Raw genomic sequence first — 23,617 nt, forward strand, 5'->3', positions numbered from 1 at the left:
CACCAAGAAGGTAATGGTGTGGTCATAAACAAACAATTCAGTAAACAAAATGAATGGCTTGTTTTTTCCTCTTAATCATTGTCCTGTCCCCTTTTATCATCCCTCCATCATTCGCTTTATTACATAATCAATAACGACTCATGTGAAAAGGACAAACACTTTTTTCCATGATCCTTCCAAGTCATTTTCCTCAATGAATGTGAGAGAAAAATACAAATCATCAACTACTTCTAATCATTTTTTATCTGAAAACCTTCTATCTGAAAGCAGTTGACTTTAGAGGTGAAAGGTTCTTTGGTAAGCAAGCACTTTACTTGAATTGAGATACATCAGGTCAACTGCGACTGATAAACTTAAAGCATTTCATTTCCGTCTTGACGACTAAAAAAAAATTTGCAGTGGACCTGTTGAGGAAAAAAAAAGATTTAATTGACCTCAAAAATATTGAGATATGGAAAATGTTTTGTCCTTCCTTATCAAATTGTCATGACTAATATATTCCGCACGTATGGTTTCGTAACAAAATAAACATAAAGTTAAAATAATATACAACTGTGTGTGATCATTTTCAAGATTAACAACAATAAGTAGAGAGGAAAAATGAAGATTAATGGATACATGACTGGATGCGTTGTGACACACTGATGGGTTTAATGTGCATTAAATTGTGTGTGTGTGTTTTTTTTTTTAGGAGTCACAGGAAACATGGAAAAAGTTCATTCATTCATTCATTTTCCCAGGCGTCATCGGGCATCAAGGCAGGATACACCCTGGACACACACAAGGCGGAGGCAGGAATCGAACCCCCAACCCTGGAGGTGTGAGTCGAACGTGCTAACCACTAAGCCACCGTGCCCCCCTGGAAAAAGTTGACTAAGAATTCTAGTAGTAAATAATATATAATATGTTTATATCATATTATAAATCATATGTTGTGCTGCTGTAACGAATAAGTTGCATTATAAAAACATCCTCGAGAATCAAAATAAGGACCTGAATGAATATGAGTGTCAAATGATGAAATGCTGTTCAGTCATTCCTGAAGGTTACCCACTTGGCATTATAACGGATAAACGAATGAACATTCTTAAGTTTCCTCACCTTTAGGGCCTGCTCAAGATTCTCCAGTTTGCCTCGGAGCTCATCTTTTTCCCGTCTTGCCGTGTCCCTCTGCTCGCTTACACTCGCCAACGTCGCTCTGAGCTGCTCATAGTCTGACTTTACCTTTACATGACACAGTGGCAGGGAAGAGAATGGAGAAAGAGCATTTACAGAGCTCTTGTATACACTGTAGTGTGCCCGCATGCGTTGTGGCTCATGCTGTTACGTTACTGTAGCAATGAATCAAAGAACTGACCGGTTAAATAAAATCTATAGTGGGGAAAAATCCACATAAACTGAGCTGATTCAGCAGCAGAGAATTTGCACTTTTCACCAAACATGGAAACTTACTGCTGTTCACACTGTCTGCGACACAAGCACTATTATTTCTAAACATCATTAATCTTCCTGACATGGTCATTTATTTGAATTTGCACTTCCTGAACTACACTCTTCATGGCTAGACCCATAATATTGAAGAATGAAGCTTCTGAATTTCTGACGATTTCTGAAAGCACACCAAATGCACCAAAGACTAAAGTGTAATTTTAGGAAAATGAATCCTATATACCACCATTTTTTTTAAAACTGTGATGTAGAATGACCAGGAATGTAACACCAACACTAACCCTAACCCTAACCCTAACCCTAACCCTAACCCTAACCCTAACCTAGTCAATCAGCGGTGAAATGATCGTTGTCTGGAGTTTTTAGTTTTGTGCGGAACTACGAGCCTCATGTAGCTATAATGTGTGTAGTGTGTAATCGTGTAGCTCGTGTAGCAATAATAAAAAATTGAAAATAAAAACTCATTATATTCCAAATCTCTTCTACGTACATGACATCACTGTCTTTTCTGTCATGCCACTAGTCAATTCCCACATCCCCTGATTGTATACAGTGTATTTGGTGACATTATGTAAAATGGTTAAAGTAAAAATATCTTCATTATAATTGTCTTTTTGTAACTGGAAAGGTTTAGTCACCTAAATGTACAGGTAAATATATACATACATATCGTTTTATATATGGCGTTAAACAGCTGAGAATCTTAGACATATTAAAATATCGATAACCCAAATAGTAGTATGTTATAGATCGGAAATAAAAGCATTTGTTTATGGAAAAATTACATTTAGATAGCTTAACTGATCATTTTAATATGATGTAACTATTCAATTCAATTCAACTCAACTTAATTTGTATAGCGTGACATTGTCTAAAAGCAGCTTTCGAGAACATAACAAATATAGTACAGAAGATTTATAATACAAAGATTAATATTCCACAAGAGATTAAGATTAATATTAGACATATTTAAATCTTTTTAAATCTTAATTCTTTGCATGTATCCTCAATGAACAAGCCTGAGATGACTGAGGTGACTGTGATAAGGAAAAACTCCCTTAGATGGAAGAGGAAGAAACCTTGAGTGGAACCAGAGTCAAAAAGGAACCTCGTCCTCATTTGGGCGACTGTGGAGGGTGTGATTAATAATTGTTATAAACAACAGAGCGTGTTATTATGAATAATAGTCCATTCAACAATTCAACAATTATATACAGTCTAGCAGTTGTGTATTCATTAGGCGGTTGATGTCCTCAAAGACCCCATGGTGTTGGCATCTCCTCTTTGAACTACATAACAAAAACATGAATCCTCTACAGGCTAGAAAACTATTAACATTACAAAGCAAGAACAGATCCGATAGACAACTCAGGCTGAAAAACGATCGTACATCCAAATGTACTGTATGTCTTACACTTACACCTTCTCCACACAAAGAGGTTGCAAAATTAAGCAGAGAGCTACAAACAATCCAAACATTCAAAGCTCCATCTTGTAGCCAAAGCAGATTTCTTATCAGTGTCACTAATCAATCTGCTAAATCTTCTGCCCAACTTCACATGCATGGGGCAAATCAGATAAGGCACACAGAACTGGAAGAAGATGGTTGGGTTTTTAACTCTGTCTATATCAATTTCTGTCTTTCTTTTCCCAAATATGGATGCAGACCACAACCACTGCTGTTTGGAAAAGGTGCAAGTACAGAATGTTTGTCTGGTTGTCTCTAAATGCTATAAAATTCTATATTAGCTTTGGCACTGGGTCTTAGACTTCAGATTAAACCTTAGATTGACATGTTGTAGAAGTCCTGTTTAGAAGCTCAGTAATCTGTGTTGTCTCTGGAGCAGAATCAGTCAGTAGGCAGACATGTGCCGTTTCATTTATCAGGATATATTTCACCAAAGCAGGACTGAAGAAACGAGTCGATTTGTATCTCACATCGATCCAAGCATCGGAGATGAGAAAATGCCTGCTCTGATGTCAGAGTGCATCTATCTTGGCCGTATTTACTCTCTCTGCCCCGTATCGTTAACACCTCACCCATATGCTGTAACAAGTCCTTGATCACGTAGGGGGGGAGGCAAGAGCAAACAAGAGGCAGGGTGGGCAAGAGTCACTATCTGATTGAGCAGCAGGCATTTTATCTCCGCCACTGCTCTGGGGTTCGGACAGATGGTTCCTTTTCACTGGGCAAAGAGAAGAACAGGATGGGGATTAAGCTGAGAGAAAGACGAGCAGCGGCCAGGCCACTTGGCAAAAAGCTCCAGCGATAACAACACCATTAGTGGCCGAAGCCCCAATCTGCTTCTCTCAGAGTGTTATCCGTTGTCGGTGGTGAGAAGACACTGGTTTCAGTTTGAATGCCATTAGAAGATATCCAAAATTAAAGCTAGGATGATGAAGGTAAATGCTAATCACCTAAGATCCACAGTAAGCCATTGAAATTCTTCAAGACAATCTTGCCTGCATACAGGAACAACCAGCTGCTTGAGAGCACTGTTGAAAGCAGTTCATTTACATTCTGCACAAGATGCAAAAATTGGACTTCTCATCCTCATACATATGCATTTGATGGAGAAACATACAAAAGAAAGTGCAGTAGAAAACAGAAGTGTAGCTGGTTACATATTCTGTATGTACGATGTAAACAAGCTCTGTGCTAGCTCTCATCACTAAAAGCAGGTGAAGTTAGCAGGTCTAAGTCAGGTCTAAAATATTAGCAATAACTTTGATGAAAAAACTTTATTAGAAATAATAAAATACAGCACTTTTATATTGTAGAAGTTCTAGAGCTGATTTCAAGTATGCCATTTAAATTTGGAATCTACTTGGAATTCATGCTGTTAACTCTCAATATAAAGCGATAAGCGTTGTTTCTGCCAGTGAAGGAAGGATGAAAAACCAAGACAAATCTGTCAGAGAGAAAGCAAAAAATATTAAGTATGTTTGGTGCATTTTTAAAAGTAAAGAATGCACTAGAGAGCTCAGGAACACCAAAAGACCTTGATACCACGAAAAACGACTGTGGTGGATGATAGGAAATTCTTTTCAGATGAACAAAAAACCATTTAGAACAATTGGCCAGATCAAGAATGTCCATCAGAATGTCAGCATTATTGTGCCAAAGTCATCAAATAAGAAAAACTTCACCAGAGTAAATACAAAAAGCTCACCACAGTTTAGATAAACCCTAAAAAGTTGTGGCAAAGCAGATAGCTGCCTCAGTGTGTTGGTGTGCTTTGTTCTGTTATTGGTCTGAAATCAGGAAAACCATATCAGAGTTTTGGCAAAAACAATTTTAGACTTGTACCCTAATGATGAGAAGAGAAGAGTATGGAGAAGGGAAAGAACTGTTCGTGATCCATGACATTTTTGAGCTTATATCATGGCCTCGTCATTTATGGCTGATAGTGGAACAGGTTCCTTTATATTTAAGATGATGTGAAAATGGATTCTTGCAGCAAGATGAATTCCGATATGTAAAAGGCAATATTATGTGCTCATATTTAGAGAAATGCTTTACAATTCATTGGACGCCACTCTCAGAACAGATTGACAATGCCCCAAAGCATACCTCAAAAGCTACCCATGGCAATATTGTGGCAAGAATTGGAAGATTCTTCAATGTTCTTCACCAAGCCTTAATCTGACTGAACATGAATTTTTATTGCTGAATGCAAAACTGAAGGGAAAAAACACCAAAAACCACAAGCAGGAGCAGAGCATCACCCAGACGTCTGGTGATGTCTTTTGGTTGCACATTTCAGGTGACTTCAAAGGATTAAAAGATTTATTTATGATTGTAAGTTGGTCCAATTACTTTTGGTCCCTTTAAATGGGGAAGTAGAAATAAAACATGCTGTAATTCCAATCCTTTTCAACCGATTGCAATGTAAGTACTAAATACTAATATCATTAAAGCTGAAGTCTGCTCTTTGATTTTTATTCACTATTTAATTTCAACTAATATACTGTGGGAGACAAAAAAGTTGTCAGTAAACAAATATTTATGGACCTATCTTCAGTTCAAGCGCTTCAAGACCTCACTCGTTAGTCTGTGCTTCATTTTACAAAAGACATTACAAACTTTCAGTTCATGTCAGGCCGAAGTTATTAGCAGTTATCGATCAGACCGTGGTGTCAAATTTTGTTAGATGGATGCGGTGGAAACCACATGAAACTTTATAAGAGCTGAGTAAAAAAATATGTTGATAACTCCTACCTCCTCGTACTGCTCCGCCTTCAGGCTGTGACTGAACAGCTGGATATTGAGGCGTTTCCTCTCTTGTTTTGCCCGCTGGAGCTCATGCTTCTGTCAGATAGAAACAGAAAGCAGATGATTAGCCATGTGCAGTTCTGTAAAACCAGGGTTGAAGAATTCAGCATGCATTTAGCACAAGACGCCAAGACAAAATGGGAATTACATGATTTTTTTCAATCTAATTCATAAATATCCTCTGATTCAGTCATTTGTATATAGTGCTAAAACTACACAGGGTTCTATAATGGGCCATCACTGAACCAAAAAAATGATGCCACTAAAATAAAAGCATCTGCACTGAAATACATGAAGTTATATCTCCTTATAATGTTATAGCTTTGCAATAAGTTTTTAGGAAAATTGTGAACAGAAAAATGAAACCCTAGTTGGAAATCTTAGTTACGAGCCAGATAACATTCACAAAACTGTCATTATTAGATCATGGATTTGTTATCCACAGTTCCTAATATTCTTATACGCAGAAATATGACACCTACTTTAAATAAGGGCTAAAAAAAACTTTACATAACTAAGTTACAACCATTTTATGAATTCAACATGAATCTGTTCAGTATGTCACAGCGTTCTACTAACACCTTATTAATACCATCACATCTGGTTGTAATAGTCGGGTGTCCACAAACCTTCAAAAAATAATATCATTCTTTTTCAAATCAGAAGTAGATGTGCCACACCCAAGGATCCCACTTTAAATTAAATCTAGTATAGTGACCATACATGTGACCTATTTTATTACAAACATTGTGACAGCAATGGATATTGCACTGTACACCACCTTATTAATGCTCTTAATAACCCTTAACAGGCCTAACTGTGATACAGGTGCAGACTTACTGGCTTATATGCTTACTGAAGCTAACATTTCCTCCAGGGCACAAATCCCTTTAGCCTGCACAAACTACAAATGAGCTTCATTTTGTCACCCTTCATTTAATGTGCCAAGAGAGAAAGAGAGCTATTAAAAGCAATGCACCACTCTCCGGCATCATGCACATCTCGTGCTGCTTGAAATCAGGAAAGGAATCATTAAAATATGACGAGGGAAAAATCAGCAGCATCCAGTCATGTAAATACTTTACCTGTTTAAAGTGATTAGGTCATTTAATATGCAGTGTGTATTGTTTAAGCATCTCTGTGATGCTTAAACACTTGTTAGAGCAGTGTGTTTGGGGTTAATGTTATGGGTTTGGGCTGAAAATAGTGTGGTGGAAATTTCTACTCTAAAGATGTTTGTAAGGCATGCTTTTCCCTTGTAGCTGTTGTGGCTAGAAACCGTCATTGCCAACGTTTTTTTTCTTAGATTATGACATGGGCAGATGGGACTGGAGACGAGTTGTCTGGAATTAGGCATAAACAGCTTCCAGTAAACCTTCTAGTCCTTCTAGCAGACCATGGCAGGTCCAGATTAGCTTGATCAGGAGATGAGCAGGCAGTGATTTTGAGCCAGTGATTGATGATGTTTTGCTTTTACATATCTTCTTTGTTTGAATTCTGTCTATAAAATCTTGATGTAATCAATGATCAGGGCCCTTCCTCGCTCATGCTACACGAGGAGTGTGGGGTCCTGCTGCGCAGCTGAACACAATAAATAACCTTTTTTACTCTTGCCCGTGCATACCAGTGTGATACTTTATACTTTAAATCTCTCAAACCTCAAAACTTCCACAACAATCACTTTGTGTTTCTTTTCTGGCACTAAAAGCTGGATATTTTACAAGAAAAATTACTATGATAATCAAACCTAACTATTCTATTTTCTCGCTTGTTTTTTGTAATCATATTGGAGTAAGAAAAATAATGATTTGGCTATAAATAAAAACACACAAAAAAGATGCCATAGAACATTTTTGCAGCCAGATCGATAAGTTGAATGTTAAAATTTCACCCAAATGCTCTGTAGGTCAAACCATATAAATAAAACTAAAGCATGATGTTTCGATCAGAAAATCTTTTAAACAGAAAAGGAAGTTTGTCTTTAAGATGATCAGAAAAAAATATGTGTTTACTCATAAAGCACCACTTCATACACCATGTAAACGAGAGTGCTTTTTAAAGATTGAAAAATACCTAAAACTAATTGAAAATTTATGGAAAAAATAAATGGGGAAAAAAGGTGCTAAAGTGCTAGGGGATTTTGAACGAATCATACAAGATTCTTTAACACCCCTACAATGGATTGTACCATTCCGACTCTGTGCTGGTGTAGACTCGCCTCAGGCTTGACTCCTTCATTACTTCATTTGTTCTAAAATGATTTTAGGAATGATTAAGAACCAAGACAAACTGTTAAAGATAGATTAGTATTGCAATTGAAATGGAAGACTGAACACGTATGCGTCTGTCATATAATATTATTCGGCTTTGACGTCGGCATTTTTCTGACAATCTGCTATAACTGAAGCTTTCATTCGCTAAACTGTAAAACAGAAGAAAAGCTCACAGTATTATGGAGTTTTTAAGGAGTGTGTGGCTTAACTTCGGACTTTTAAAGCCATTCAATGCCATTCAGCTCTGACTAAGTGTTCTGTCTCCTCCTGACTGCTTCACATGTCAAAGTGCATCAGCTGCCCTGCTTCTGTCTGGTATCCTTATGACCCTCAGTCTGAAATGGGCTTCTCTGTGTGTCAGCTGCAGCGTCAGCATTGACATGACAGCTTCAGTACATCAGGACACTAAACACGACATGGCCTGGGACACCTCTCCTCTGAGGATGTTTATTTGTGAGAATACAGCCGGGAACGTTCAGGACGTCATGTTCCATCACATCAGACCAGCAAATACTTAGAGAAATAGTTTAGGAATAAAAATCAAATGTACATAGATTTATACCTTTGTCCGAATGTGGTTGAGCTCCAAAACATGACTTCTTGTCTGACTTTTACTTGTTTATCTGACTTATTATTACTTATATAATTTTACACTGGAGCTAATGGAAGTCATTCGAAATGATTTTGTGCAAATTTCTGCCTCAAGCCGACATTCAGTTCTTTACTGACTTAAACAAACATAAAAAAAGCATTTAGCTGCATACTCAAAAGTTAAAGCAGCAAACATAATGGACATTCCGAATCACTAAATTGGGTTTAATGGCAGAACTGTTGCAGACGTTTATGTGAAACAGACATAGATGAAGGGTAAACAGGAAGAAAAGTCCTTTTGCAAAGTTACTGACATTTTAAATAAAATGAAAAGCGGTTTAATGTGGATACAAATATAAAGATTTATGGATAAAGGATGAAAAAGTGAGTCTATAAAAAGGTGTGTGTGTGTGTGTGTGTGTGTGTGTGTGTGTGTGTGTGTGTGTGTGTGTGTGTGTGTGTGTGTGTGTGAGAGAGAGAGAGAGAGAGAGAGAGAGAGAGAGAGAGAGAGAGAGAGAGAGAGAGAGGTAATTGAGACGGTAATTGAGACTGGTAATTGAGACGGTAATTGAGACTGGTAATTGAGAAGCTCAGCTCAGCCGTACACACAGTCAAAGAAATAAAGGTCTTCTCCTCACACAGAGTCAGGGCACACATAAGGTTCAGGTTTAAGCTGAAATTTTGAAGTTTTGCACTTCACAGTGAAAAGGGTACAGGAACAAAAGGGCAAGATGAACAAAAAGAGCATCTAACAGGGTTTAAAGGTCCTTAATATTCCTAAGTGAACCTGAACCACAATCTCTATCCATTTTACTCTAAAATGAAGTCGACGCACTTTTATTAAACTGTTGTAAAGTGTATTTTTTCCTCTCTAACTCATCCCCTAGTCATTAATATTCATAAAGCAGACTTCATTAATATTCATTAGCTTGCAAAGAACCACCAAGAACGGAGAAGCATTTTTAAAAAAAAGGTTTCTGGTTGAGAAATGAGGAGTCGGGAGATCGCTTAGAGGAAACAGCATCCTCAAAATGAGCTTTAACCAGAGATGATGGAGAGATTTATGTGAATGTGGAACAGAATTAGGATTTATTGTTCTGTTATTGCTCGCTTCTAGTGCGAGTCAGTATTTTCATTTCATAAATTGTATTGATTTAGAGTGTGTGTGTGTGTGTGTGTGTGTGTGTGTGTGTGTGTGTGTGTGTGTGTGTGTGTGTGTGTGTGTGTGTGTGTGTGTGTGTGTGTGTAACATGATCCACACCCCTCGAGTCAGTGAATCTAGACTAAAAGTCGTTCTCCAAGCTAATCAGATGAGTTCAGTCAGTTTATAGAGCTGATTCAGTCACAGCTTTTTAGCAAAACACAAACAGAGGAACTCAAGGATCCACACGTATATTGTGAAATAACACGAAAAAGAAATGATTATCAGATACTTTAATACTATTCAGGTTCTTTACTGCCTGTCTGTCTGTACATCTATCTGTCTATCCTATGCTCACTAGAGTGCTGTATGCATCATCCCAAATCACACACTAGTGCCCTAAACAATTATAATGTGCCTCCAGCTGTTACTTTATGTAATCTTCTATACAGATATTCGAGATTGATGGCTACCATTCAATTATGCTAAGTTACTCGGATGAATCTCTTGAATAATATAGCTCAAGTACGTGACAGAAATAGCATGTAGTGATGGAAATTCTGTATCTTCTGGCTGAAGGAAGTATATCACATGTTTCAGCAATATATCTAACTATACATGGGATGTGGTAGTGGGCTACTGATCAGAAGGTCACGGGTTCGAACCCCAGGTCTACCAAGCTGCCATTGCTGGGCCCCTGAGCAAGGCCCTCAGTTGTAAGTCACTCTGGATAAGGGTGTCTGATAAATGCCGTAAATGTATAAATATGGCCCAAAGAAAACATTCATGTGCTGTATGGACAAGAAACAAAGGTATTATTTGATTAAATGCCCTGCACCAGGATGAATGTATGTATATATATATATATATATATATATATATATATATATATATATATATATATATATATATATATATATATATATATATATATATATATATATTTAAAATAAACTTCAGAGGAAACACTTGATGAAATTCCATCCATTGTTAGAGAACAAAACAAAAAAATATTAGGAGAACTTCAACATTCACATAAAAGAGCTGACTCAAAGGTAGTTCGGATAAGCGGTAGAAAATGAATGAATGAATGAATGAATGAATTAGCTGACTCAAAGAGCCAAGTTATGTGTAAATGACACATTAAGAAAAGTGTGTAAAAAAAACTGAACTGAAAAACAGAAAAAAAATAATAATTCCATAATATAGGAGCTTTAATAACCTCAAACAAAGACAAAGTCAGTCTTGAGTGAGCAGCTGCATGGTTGGTCCCTTAGCGTGGTAAATCACTGCCTCATTATTCCTTCCTCTGAGATTTGTGCTTCATATAGGAGGCCAAGCATCATATTTCTGCAAGTTTGCATTATACTACCAACACAATATCTAATAATATAATGCAGCCTGTACATATGTATGCAGCTCAGCTCCTACGCTGTCGCTCAATCAGCATCTGAACCCAGAGGTCAGACTCAATTTTGGCTTAGGACAAATTTCTTTAGACACTTGGTGCTTTTCCTACTGAGCAGAAGGTTGGTAATTTACAGCTGTGTCCTTGAATAATGTCCATAAGCCTTTTGTGTCATGTTTAAAAGTTATTTCGAAAGTCACAGAGTAAATGTCAAATGCCACAGTAATAACGTACACCATATTATAGTCTTATATTGTATATAAAATGTAATCATAGTATAATAAGTATATAATACCTTAGATACTACTGAAATATGCCAAATTATCTGCCAATCTAAGACAATTTGCCACATATACCTATATTTAGTTTATAACAATCTTATAGTATGAAATATTAGATCATTTGACTTTGTGCAGATTGCAATTTTTTTTTTGCACTGACCTGGCAACCTTGCAGCTGGTTGTTACTCCATTACAATATATATGTAGTGTTTGGTATATGTCCGGTGGTTAATATGAAAATACTTTGTCCAGAGGCTGGTTGGTATTACATAACAATAAATTCCCAGAGTCCTCCCTGCCACAACAACCCCTGATATTCAGTTTGTCGTTTTAATCCATGCTGTCGTCCTGAACATGTACGCTTCTAAGCCACCTCTGAGTCATGATGGGGATTAAATAAAATGACAACAGCAAATCTGGGTCCTGGATATTTTAGGACATTACACTGAGTCCACTACAGAACAACTGAAAAGTCAGTTCTAGTTTAATACTTAATGTGTCTCTGCAGCTACAATTGACTTTATTTATTTATTTATTTTATTTAATTTTAACATTTATTTATAATAGCTGGGAGTAAACAAATCATATTTGTTCTACACTTAAAGTTCCCAGGCACTGCTTTGATTGTTGATCTCTATTCTTGGATGAATTGTAACATGATTCAACAGACAAAATGGTCACAAGTATTTACCCCTTAGGCTGAAATAAGCTCAACCTACAAGATGTGTCTTGTAGCCATCTTCTAATTTCTGACATGAACAATGTCCTCAATGCAGGCCATCTCAGAATTCTCAGTTTTTTACTTTTCACCAAGTCCTTGGTGGATTTACTGGTATGTTTCTGTCATGTTTCAAGGTCCAGTTCCACTTCAGCTTCAATTTTTTGACAGATATTCTCACATGTTCCTCAAGCACCTTCTGATACAATGTAGAATTCATAGTGGATCCTATGATGATGAGCTGGCCAGGTCCTGCTGCAGTAAAGCATCCCCAAACAATAACACTTCCACCTCCATAGTTCACAGTTGGTATGAGGTTCTTTTGCAGAGATGCTGTAGTTTGTTTATACCAAGCATGCCCTTTGTTATGGTCTCCAGATAAATCACTTTTAGACTCATCTGTCCAAAGAACATTATTCCAGAAGTCATGGACTTTGTCTCTGTGTTCTTTGGCAAACTTCAGTCTTGCCCTCCTATGATAATTTAAGTCTCTTTCTGATTGTAGATTCATGCACTTTGACATCAACTGTACTGCAAGAGCTTGTTGTAGGTCCTGTGATGATATTTTAGGGTTTTGGAGACTTCATTAAGTATCTTGCAGTCTGTTCTTGGGGTGAATTTGTTTGGATGTCCTGACCTGGTCCTGTTGGCAGTTGTTTTAAATCTTCTCCACTTGTAAATGATTTTTGGACAGTGGAGTGGCTGATTACAAATTCTTTTGAGATCATTTTATATCCCTTACCAGACTCATAAGCATCAACAATCTTCTTTCTGAAGGCCTCAGAGAGCTCTTTGGATCTGATGGTGATACCTCTCACTTCAACAATTAAGAGTAAACCAAAATAAATATCTGAGGTTTAAATAAAGCAAGCTCACTTCAAAATGCTCTGAAACAATGTTCTAATAATTTGCAAGTAATGTGATAGACCTGTAGGTCATTTTATCTGTCTAAATTACAAATAAATGTGGGGGTGTCCTTAGTTTCTCCTCAGAAGAAATTATTCTTTTTTTAAATATCATTTTACAGATCATTTAACAAAGACCTTTCTTTGGTTTTATTTGTTTCGTTATGTTACTTGAATCTCCAATATTGTTAAAATGAAGGTAAAATGCCCATATGTTTAAATATGTAAAATAAAATAAAAACCATGTTTTTTTCACACGACTTTACATGCAAGCTATTATGAGTTCCTGGAAAGTCACCTTAGGTGCTTGTACCCCTAAAAGAAGAAGAAGAAGAAGAAGAAGAAGAAGAAGAAGAAGAAGAAGAAGAAGAAGAACTGTCTCACTCATGTCACACCTCTTCTGCGTTTCCCTTAATCCACATATTTATCTTCTACCTCACTGTTATGTTCATGTTTTTGATATTGATCTTGTGTGTTTGTTGCGTTGCCTCCCATTACCTTGCTCATAGTGTTTTTCTGTTTCTGGTTTATACACTTTTTCTGGTTATACACATTTTGTTCTTTCTTTTGCAGCTTAAAACAAAAGTCTGCAGACTAAATCCCCAACACATCACAACTGTTCTGGTCTGTACGGTAGAGACCATGCCTGCACACAGACACTTAAGAAGAGTATTAGAAGTGTTGTACAGAGAAGTTGAGCTGATTAAACTTACTAAACTCTGGCATGCTGAGACCTTGTTCTTCACCTCTCTCTCAAGAAGCTGACATCTCTTCCTCCTCTCACTCACTTCTGTTTCCTGATGGAGAAAAAAAATTCCACAAAACACACAAGTCAGCTTCTTTAGTTTTCCCCTCAAGCAACATCCGAAAGCTCTGTCACTTTTTAAACAATTGACATGAACGGTCGGTAATTACAAACTTTTACGGCTTTTTCAAGTCAAGTCAAGAAGCTTTATTGTCATATCAACGAATGTACATTTCATATATAGCTGATGCAGTACATACTGTAGTAAGATGAAACAGCATTGCTCCAGGACTATGAAGCTACATAACAACACAGAGCTACATAGAGTAAAACAACACCAGCTGCTAAGGACTTAAAGTAAGTTGTCTTAGCCACATAAAGTCCATCGCTACATGAACAAATACACAAAATAGCGTAGACTAGTTTGCATTCTGTGTATTATACAGAACAGTGTGGAAAAATAAAGGAATCTGAACAAAGTGGCTCCTCATAGACATATATACACTCATCCTAGAACATGTTTGTTTTTCTGTTAATCGTCTGACGTTGATCGGACTGACTTCACTTGTCAGTTCGGATAAAAGCGTCATCTGATGGAATAAAATGAGAGAATAATTAAGACGTTTTCCATTTGCTACATTACCGTTTGACTACCCAGTGAAAGTGGTTCAGTGGGATTAATCCCTCCATTCAGCTTTACCTGAAAGGATCGATGCAGCAGTCCTTATCTGTCCACTCTACTCAAACAGATCTGGTTCAACTTTCAAGCTAATATTTGTAGTTGGCTGAGCTGAGTCTCTGCTTTAACAGTGTTGTATAGGTGCACTTAGTCTGAGAGTCTGTCTGTCATCTCTACTAAATCTATGCTGGATTTCTCTTCGCTGGGAAGTTCAAATGAGAGAAGATTTTATAAGCTTACGGTAGAACCCGACCAGCACTTTTTTGAGATTGTAAGAGTTTTTCTCTTAATAAAAGATTTGCTCCTATAAAACGCCACTGAAGCCATGCTAACGATGTCCCCAGGTTACATCCGCATGGCATACAACCTCTCACAACCTCTCAGTGGAATTATAAAAATACAGCACTAACCAGTATAGTAGCACCAGAAACCCTAGATATAGTACAAATATATTTATAAGGTTGGAGATGGTTCTCATGAAGGTTTTATTCACTGTGCAGTTCAGAACACCAAAAAAAAAAAAAAAAAAAAAAAAAAAAAAAACCGCATATTTGACACAATGAGTAGAAGTGCTGGCTGGTTATGTGGTGGATAAAGTCTTTAGTGCTCATGACACGGACAGCTTGACAGCAAGCATTAACCGTGTTCATCATGTGTGCGTGCATGTGTGTGCGTGCATGTATGCTGTTGCTATAGAAACCTCTTCAGGTGGAAACAATAGCCATGAGAGCAAACAGCTGGGCTGATGTTTACTTACAGTTTTCCTAGCTTACGGCTGCTGCCTGAAATCATGCATATTTACTCAAGCATAATGAGGGCTGCATGGAAATACTGACAGCTGCACGCTAAACATATCATCTTAAACAGGATGAGTCAGATGATCAGTCAGGAGTTAGGCTTTTTTTATATATTTCTATTTAATGCGATTGCTGTTGGTCGTTTTCTTATATGGGTGCCAATAAATCTGACATATTTGTGTACAAAATATAATAAATGTTATAGATAAATTTACATAGCTTATTGTATGGATTGTCTAGAATATTAGAATTATTGAATTTTAAACATTTTGTAATTTCAAATTTTACCCATCTTCTCACAGGGGTGCCAATACATCTGAATGTATGTGCATGCCTGTGAATGCGTCCGATGATCGTATTTGAAAAGTTAAGCGGCGAGATTTTTGGTCAGGGAGTGGTGCTGGCATCAGGATTAGTCAGAAATCTGTCTTCTACATTAGTGCTGTACTTTAGCGAAAGTCTCTACATGGAGACGTGGGATTTGGAAACAGAAATGCAGCATGCCACCCTTTCCCATCAGCTCCATCTGAGCTCAGCCAAGCGAGGATGAGTGCAACAGGAAAGGAGAAGGAGGAGGAAGAAGAGGACAAAGAAGAAGAAAAAGAAGGAGGGTTGAAATGAGGATGAGGGAGATCTAGAAAAGAGCTGCCATCAGTGCCAGCCGCCTCCGCTACTGTCTGAAGCATCACGCCCACACCAGGGGACATGAAAAAAAAGTAAACTCAATCTCAACAAGTCTCGCTCTCAGACAGTTTTGCTTCACTTCACGCTTTAACCTTAAAGTGCCCCTGAATTCTAAAGCAGTGTAAACCAGTCATGGATATAAAAGAATATAAATATTTTATTCAGACTTAATATTTAACAAACAAATATTGTAACCAGACACAAATAAGAGGCGTACATTTTTTTTTAGAAAGCTTGCCAGGAAGGGAATTTATGGTAGCAACAAAAAAGTCATCTGAGAAAGACAGAAGCTATTATTTTCCTTCTGATGCATCCTCCAACAAGAAGTACACAACAATAATGCTTGCGTGACAAAGATCATAATCATGAGGATAAACATGCGGCGCTGTTACTTACCTGGCAGGGGCAATACCATGATCAAGGAGGTGGTTTGCCCAAAGTGAGGCTCGGCCATTGCACTCGGGCTGTGCTGACCTTTGCGAATTCCCCAAATGCGGGAATCTCGACTGCATAATTTCTGATAGTGGGGGACTATCAGTCTCAGGCCGGCCACGACTGAGGTGCCCTTGAGCAAGGCACTGAACCCCCCCAACTGCTCCCCGGGCGCCGCAGCATAAATGGCTGCCCACTGCTCCGGGTGTGTGTTCGCGGTGTATGTGTTCACTGCTGTGTGTGTGCACTTTGGATGGGTCAAATGCAGAGAACGAATTCTGAGTATGGGTCACTTAGCCGTATGTCACATCACTTTCACTCTCACTCTTTACTACCTGACTAGTCGGAGTCACGATGGATTATGTTGGTTTGGATTTTGGGAAATTAAACCAACCTGAGTATGATGCTCATGGAAGTTCACGATATATAAAGTGCACTATTCTGACTAGCAGAAGCTCTGCGCTGGAGCTTAAAGTCAGATGCACATCTACCATGATGATGGAAAAACACTTACTGTGAATCTAATAAACCATTATTCAGGACTTTTTGGTGTAAACTATAAACAACCTTTTAGAGGATTTGGTAAAGATGCTGTTATTGTAAGTTAGTCAGTCACATCAGAGATGTGAGAAAGATCCACAGGGGGTCTGGTTGAGTTCATTTTTAACTTTGTGTGAAGCGAGCTGGAGTTAAGAAACTGTAGAAGTTCAGGAGTTGACTAAAGTCTATTGCCCTGTTTTGTTTTAGAGCACACCCACTTCCAGTTTAAATCTGAATACAGACCGAGATGCATAAATCTGGAGCAGTAAAAAGAGACAGATATACGACGGCGTGACTTAATGTTACACTGCTAGTACCTCTCCCTCGGTGTTACACACATCTACACAATAGCAGAAGAATCCCTGATTCAAGAAACCTCTGGTTCGATTTTCTATATATTTTTGATATGTATTCGATTTTATTTTCTTCTTTATATATATCTACTTGTACCTTTATTTTTATTCCTTTATTTTATTCTTTTGTTCTCTACAATTGGATTTTTTTTTTATATCAAGGACAGTCATAAAAAGTATTCCACTACACGTCGTACTGTGTATGATTGTGTATGTGAGAAAAAAAATTGGAATTTGAATTTGGAACCGACTCTCAGTGCCGGTCCCAAGCTTGGAAAACATTGGAGGGATCAATCAGGAAGAGCATGCAGTGAAAATAATAATAATAATGTGTTAAATGGAGTATGCAGTGGGGATAGTCTGCTGTGGCGATTCCAAACAGTCAACAGACAAATGTTTTTATCCTGTCAGAGATAATGATTTAAGCAATTTCAACGTCGCATTCTGAACTAGTATTAAAAGCAAAGCATACATGCAAAGCATGTTCTATAAAAGCCTACACTCTCCAGCCACTTTAAACAACTCGGAAAACAAGTGATCTCTGTTACTTTACCCATCGTGGGGTTTTTAGAGCCAGAAGGGCTGGTTTGAGTATTAGGGAAACTGTTGGACTGGGATTTTCACACAAATTTTCAAACAGTCTCTAGAGTTTACACAGAATGGTGTGAAAATGCAAGTGAAATGTCTATAGGATGAAATGCCTTGTTCCACCTCAGAGATCAGATCACAGGAGAATGATCAGACTGATCTGAGCTGGCAAGAAGTCTACAGTAACTTAATAATTATTAATCACTCTTTACCACCACACTGAGCAGAAAAGCATCTCAGCATGTAGAACACATCAAACTTTGAGGTGGATCAACTACAACTGCAGAAGATTTCTCTGGGTTTCACTCCTTTCACAGAAATCTGAGGCTATCATGGGTACAGATGCACCAAAACAAGACAGTATACACTCTAGAGACTGATGGATAACTGCATAAATGAGTAAGTGTTTCTAAAAAAAAAAAAGTGGCCAGTAAATGTATATATCCCACCCCATCTTACATTTACAGCATTTGGCAGACACCCTTATCCAGAGCGACTTACATTATCTCATTTTTGTATAACTGAGGGTTAAGGGCCTTGCTCAGGGGCCCAACAGTGGCAGCTTGGTGTACCTGTGATCGAACTCACAACTTTCCGATTGGTAGCCCAACACCATAACCACTAGGCTACCACATGCCCACATCTTGCTGTACCATAGCAGCTCTCAGCAGCAAGCATGGTTTGATGGTGTGATTTTGGCTGTGAGAGAAAACAGCTGGCATTTATTCATTTGGAACAGGGTTGAGTTTGTAGGTGAATTGTCAGATGAGTATTTTATTGACTCTGTTCCACAGACATCCGCTAGCTCGGACGGAGGGAGAAGGTGATTCTGTATTGAAACGGCACATTTCTCCAGTCTGTAGAGCAGAGAGTCTATAAATCCACACTCCTGCCTGTAGTAATCACACACATTACACATGCAATGCGGAGATATTAGGACAGAAAATGCTGAACTATTCCTTTAATCTCAGACTCATGACAGTGCATGACTCTGCATGACCTCGTCTAAATCCATCTGCTTCCTGTCTGTAAATCTTCTCTTTTTGTCTTTCTGCTCCTGTTGCTGTGACACCGTAGCTGTGTCAGAGGCATACATATGTTAACAAAAAACAAACAGCTGTGTGGCCCTTGAGTTGGACAAAATCCTGAGTAGTAAGCCTGATAAAAATGTATTTTTTTCTTCTTATTCTTCTTCTTATTATTATTGTACCATCCGTACAAAAACCAAATGTAAACACATCCTAAATTCAATCGATCAGCTGGGATATGTCTAATATCCAAAGGATACAAGGCTAATGTAGCTAACAAACAACGGAAATCTATAGCCACCAGTTTAACATCATAGATCCATCACTAAAATTCATGGGTAAACCGGAAATAAATTGAATTACTAAAGGAAGTTAATATTTTATTTTTGTTGGTAAAACTATAAAGCAGCTCCATCTGAAAAAAAAAAATCAGGATATGTGTTGTTTATTCTTTTGTGAAAGCTGCGAATATTTACACACACAGCTATTACGCACGGATTCTTACAATAAATGACACTGTTTTCTTTGAACATGGACAACAGGCCAAAGTCACAAAGAGGGAAAAAAAAGTCTTTACACTGAATGCTAATCTACCTCAGGCATAGGCAGAGGGCGTGGCTTAAGGTCTGAGGTGATTTGCATATCATTATTGTTATTTCTCTTATACAAAAGCAATTGTCAGAAGAAAAAAACAACAAAAAAAAAACCATCCATTTTCCATTTAAGGTTGTATTTAGTGTTGTGGAATGACCTGAAACAAATTTGTTCTTGTCATCACTTGCATTAGAACACTAGAAAGGTCCTAAAAACAAATTTGCCGTGTCACAGAGAAACTGTAATGTGTAAAGGCTTCTGAACTGAAGACTCTGGTGTGCTGGAAAACTTAGTTACACATTTACCTCTGTTTGGTAGAAAGTTCTGACCTTCCATTAATGCTAAATAAATGTCTCCTTAGAGAAAACTGAACCATATCAATGACTGTGCGTGCAATCCTTTTAATTCTTTAATTCTGTTAGTATAGAATTACTATATTAGAATAAGCACATTAATGTAACCCTGTGACAACATCTTTGGACCGATTCAAAACTGTGTGAGACGCTAAACTGAACATTATAAGAAAGAAGGAAACTTCAGACTCCAAACACATCCTCACCCAACAAGTGCTGCATACGTTTCATTTTGGCTGAGCTGATGATACACCTGAGGCTCCATCGCTTCACATAGATGAGGGTGTGATCTCCCATACAATAACCGCTTTATAAAAATGTAGAGCCGACAGAGCCGAAAGATGCGCTGAGACAAAATACGAGACCCTAATGTTACTCTCTCCTGGTGGTTTCCTATGTAACCATGGCAACCCAACAGATGCTGTGAAACGTTTCAGGTTACAAGGGTCCAGGAATTGATCCCCTGAGCAGATCGATGGGACGTGAGACACTATACTAAACACGAGCCACACGAGCCACAGTGAAGTGAGTGTTTACGGGTTTTAGATCATGCAAGCTAAAGTGGAAATTATATATACTATGTATAAATGTGTACGGATTAATTATACATAGGGGCAGAGCAACTTGAACATTTTTTCCTTATTCAGATCTGCTCACATTCTGCAGATCTGCCAATATGGATTTAAAAAAAAGAGAAGAGAGAGAATAAAAGAAGGTGGACAGATGAGAGAGGAAAAATTTCTACCTGTGTCGGTTTATTTTCCACAGCATCTTGCCTGATGGATGAGGATATTCCTTTCCTCTCCTCTCCTTCGTTGCTGCTTCCTCTGGGTGTGTTAATGTCAGTGTGTACTGGGCCTGCGTATCTCTCTCTCTCTCTCTCCCTCTCTCTCTTTCTCCCTCTCTCTCTGCAGAGCTCCCCCCACTGTGCATCATGGCCGCCCCTGCATCCTCCTCCCACCTCCCACCTCCCCTTATGTGTGTGCATATATATATATGTGTGTGTGTGTGTGTGTGTGTGTGTGTGTGTGTTTGTGTGTGTGTGTGTGTGTGTGTGTGTGTGTGTGTGTGTGTGTGAGAGAGAGAGAGAGAGAGAGAGAGAGAGAGAGAGAGAGAGAGAGAGAGAGAGAGAGAGAGAGAGAGAGAGAGAGAGAGAGAGAGGTGATAAAAAAAAGGTTTCTCAGTGGGTGGTGAAGTCATGGCCCTTCTCCTCCTGTGCCAAAAGCCACCACAGCTAACTAGGGTGCCTAATTAGTCCGATTAATGCCGCTCACACACTCACTATCTGTGCAAGATGCTGAAAAAGAAAGTAAAGGAGAGATGAGGAAAAGCTCTCTCTTTCTCTTTGGAAGCATCTGTTAGAGAACCTGAGCAAGAGGGAAATCCCACAAAGTCTGCAGTCTGCTCTGCATGACGAGGTGTAAAATGATGCCATAGGCGGATCTGGTCCAGCTGCAGAACTGCCACAGGAGGCGTCACACACGGGAAACGTGGTAGAAACGTGCTTCTGCTCTGGGACAGTGTGCAAATTGTTCATCCCTCAACAGTGAATATAAAAGGAACACGTGCACAATTGAAGCACATGTGAAAACCAATGAGCGTAGGATATCTGACAGACATCTACCCAGCCGAGATGACCAGAATAAAACTAAATAATTCTCTCTCTCCGCTGAAGGGAACGTTATCAGAATGTTCAGCAGTGTATCTGACAGGTTGCAAGAAGATTGCATTACAAACATACTGCATGGTTGCTGCAATGATCAGGAAGCTGGGATTAATGCTGGACTCAACATGACAAAACTGATTTAAAAAAAATTAGCAGAAAATTGTATACATTTTTAGTAACCTTTGTAAGGTTCTGTAAGAGTCTTCAATCTGTCAGGTTTTCTGAGTGTTTTCCTGCAATACTAAGGCAACATTTAGTTAATAGCCACGAGAAAAAAAAGCATTAAGAGAACTAACCATAATGTCAGTTCTGTTATCTAACTGGTCCACACTTAACAAATATTTACTAACACTGGGCCATGGGTTTGACAATGTTTCAGTAAAGCTGTGTGTAAATGTTTGCATAAACCAAATCAAACTAAACATTTCCACTGGATTTACAAAATTTGGGAAACGCTGATCACACTGAATGTAGCGATGCCCACAAGTTCCCAGATAAATGTGAGAAACAGAATGACAGACAGAAAGTGTTTTTTTTTTTATTCAAAATGAAAAATCAGAGTGAAAACAGAAGGGGAAATGATTCTGACTCACTACTATGGCAATAAAATAGTACAATATAATTATAGATATATGAAAATAGCAGCTGAGGCGTTATGTTTTGCAGCTATGCACAGAGAGAGTCACACAGCCTCCGTTTATATGGTGCCATTTCTTTAATATCATTTAAAAAGCCAGGTTTTTAAAAATTATTTTTGCCATTCTTAATCCTCAACCCAGTGACCTCGGATGAGGACGTGCGAGACTCCGAAGCACGTCGAGAAACAGCGCCTACAAAACGCTGTAAACATTTGCAGTTTACATTCATGTTCTTGTTTGGAAATGTACAAATTCGTGGAGTTTTCAGGAATTCCCAGTTTCTGGTGTAAACGCTCATACTAATGATTTACACAGAGATCCATTAACGAGGCTCAGTGTGTATAACACATTTCTTTGGCCAAACCAAACTAAATTCCAGCCAGATTCCTAAGTGATTTTTTTCTTCAGAATAGCGTGTTGTCACGGCACAGCTGATTTACATTAGGGACACCAGCTAAAACCCATAACAGGCAAAACTCACCTAGAGAAATGACGACTAAGTCTTCAATTAATGTAGCCAGATATTGCTGCATGCGGGCTGCCGTAGACGCACAATACCTTAATAACTACTTTGTAATTACAAATAAGACCAATCCTTCCATGAGGACAAAAGTAATGGCACCCCTGTAACTGGGGGAGCGGAGGCACAACTGCTGCGGTATAGATATAAGCTAGTTGTCTAGCACGCTTTCACATGGATTTAGTCTATAATATAACACACTGAGCATACGGTTTACTTTAAAAGTAGATTTGGGATGTTATCAAACTATCATAACTGGGACTTGGACTCGGTCATGACATGTCATCACTGCTCGTTGTTTCTGTTCCAACAGAAAAATATGAGGGTTTGTAAACAAGCCCTACTTATTTCTGCTTTCACGATTACATGCTCACATTCCTTTATATCCTGTCTAGTGCTTGTGAAATAAATTCGGCTAATTCATCCTCATTTGGCAAGAAGCAGGCAGAAATCAATTGAGGAAATGGCTTCCTAGAGTTACTGAGGTCACCACAGGATTCCCAGCGGCCATTCAGGCTCTTAAATATATGTGCTGTCATGGGATGTGGACAAAGTACCCTTGAGACACGGGCTTCAAATGCACCCTCGAATGTAATGTTAAAAGAAGATAGAGAAAAGAAAAAAAAAGATGTACGTAGATGTTTATCACTATGTGTTTATTATATCACTACAGGAATTTGTTGTTGTAAGAATTTGTGAAATTATTCTTTTGTGTCATCTCAATGCCACAAATGATCAGCACTCTCACAGACACTCAGTGTTAAGTAGCCTCTGATTGGTCAGAACGGCCAGAGTATTTTTTTTTAGGTTTTGGATATGTCAGAATTGCAAAGGCCAACTCTGCAATAACATTAGTAAACCTTTACACCACTGCGATGTTAAACTCTGAATTTCTGTATTATTTTTGTATTTTGTACAGCACAATCTAAAGTGTGTTATTCTGCTTATACCACAATGA

At 38.2% G+C, this 23,617-nt stretch overlaps 1 protein-coding gene and 1 non-coding gene across 15 annotated transcripts in view; one reads left to right on the forward strand and one right to left on the reverse strand.

The window, feature by feature from the left end:
• rimbp2a (RIMS binding protein 2a) overlaps nt 1-23,617 on the reverse strand; it is a 69,613-nt gene that overhangs the window by 25,761 nt on the left and 20,235 nt on the right. For 9 of the 14 annotated variants that reach the window (XM_047805838.1, XM_047805835.1, XM_047805836.1 and 6 more), the window contains 3 exons: nt 13,756-13,839; nt 5,672-5,761; nt 1,102-1,224 (listed from right to left, as the gene is read on the reverse strand). In XM_047805838.1, coding sequence (XP_047661794.1) covers nt 1,102-1,224; nt 5,672-5,761; nt 13,756-13,839 — 297 coding nt within the window. Of the gene's footprint in view, nt 1-1,101; nt 1,225-5,671; nt 5,762-13,755; nt 13,840-20,580; nt 20,693-23,617 lie in introns of those variants that run through there. The other 5 variants (XM_047805839.1, XM_047805842.1, XM_047805831.1 and 2 more) reach the window with 5 other exon arrangements.
• Nucleotides 16,336-16,491, forward strand: LOC113638698. Its single transcript, XR_003439650.1, has one exon. It is a non-coding gene; the product is annotated as a U1 spliceosomal RNA (small nuclear RNA).

This window comes from Tachysurus fulvidraco, chromosome 21 (genome assembly GCF_022655615.1).
Source record: "Tachysurus fulvidraco isolate hzauxx_2018 chromosome 21, HZAU_PFXX_2.0, whole genome shotgun sequence".
Classification (NCBI taxonomy): domain Eukaryota; kingdom Metazoa; phylum Chordata; class Actinopteri; order Siluriformes; family Bagridae; genus Tachysurus; species Tachysurus fulvidraco.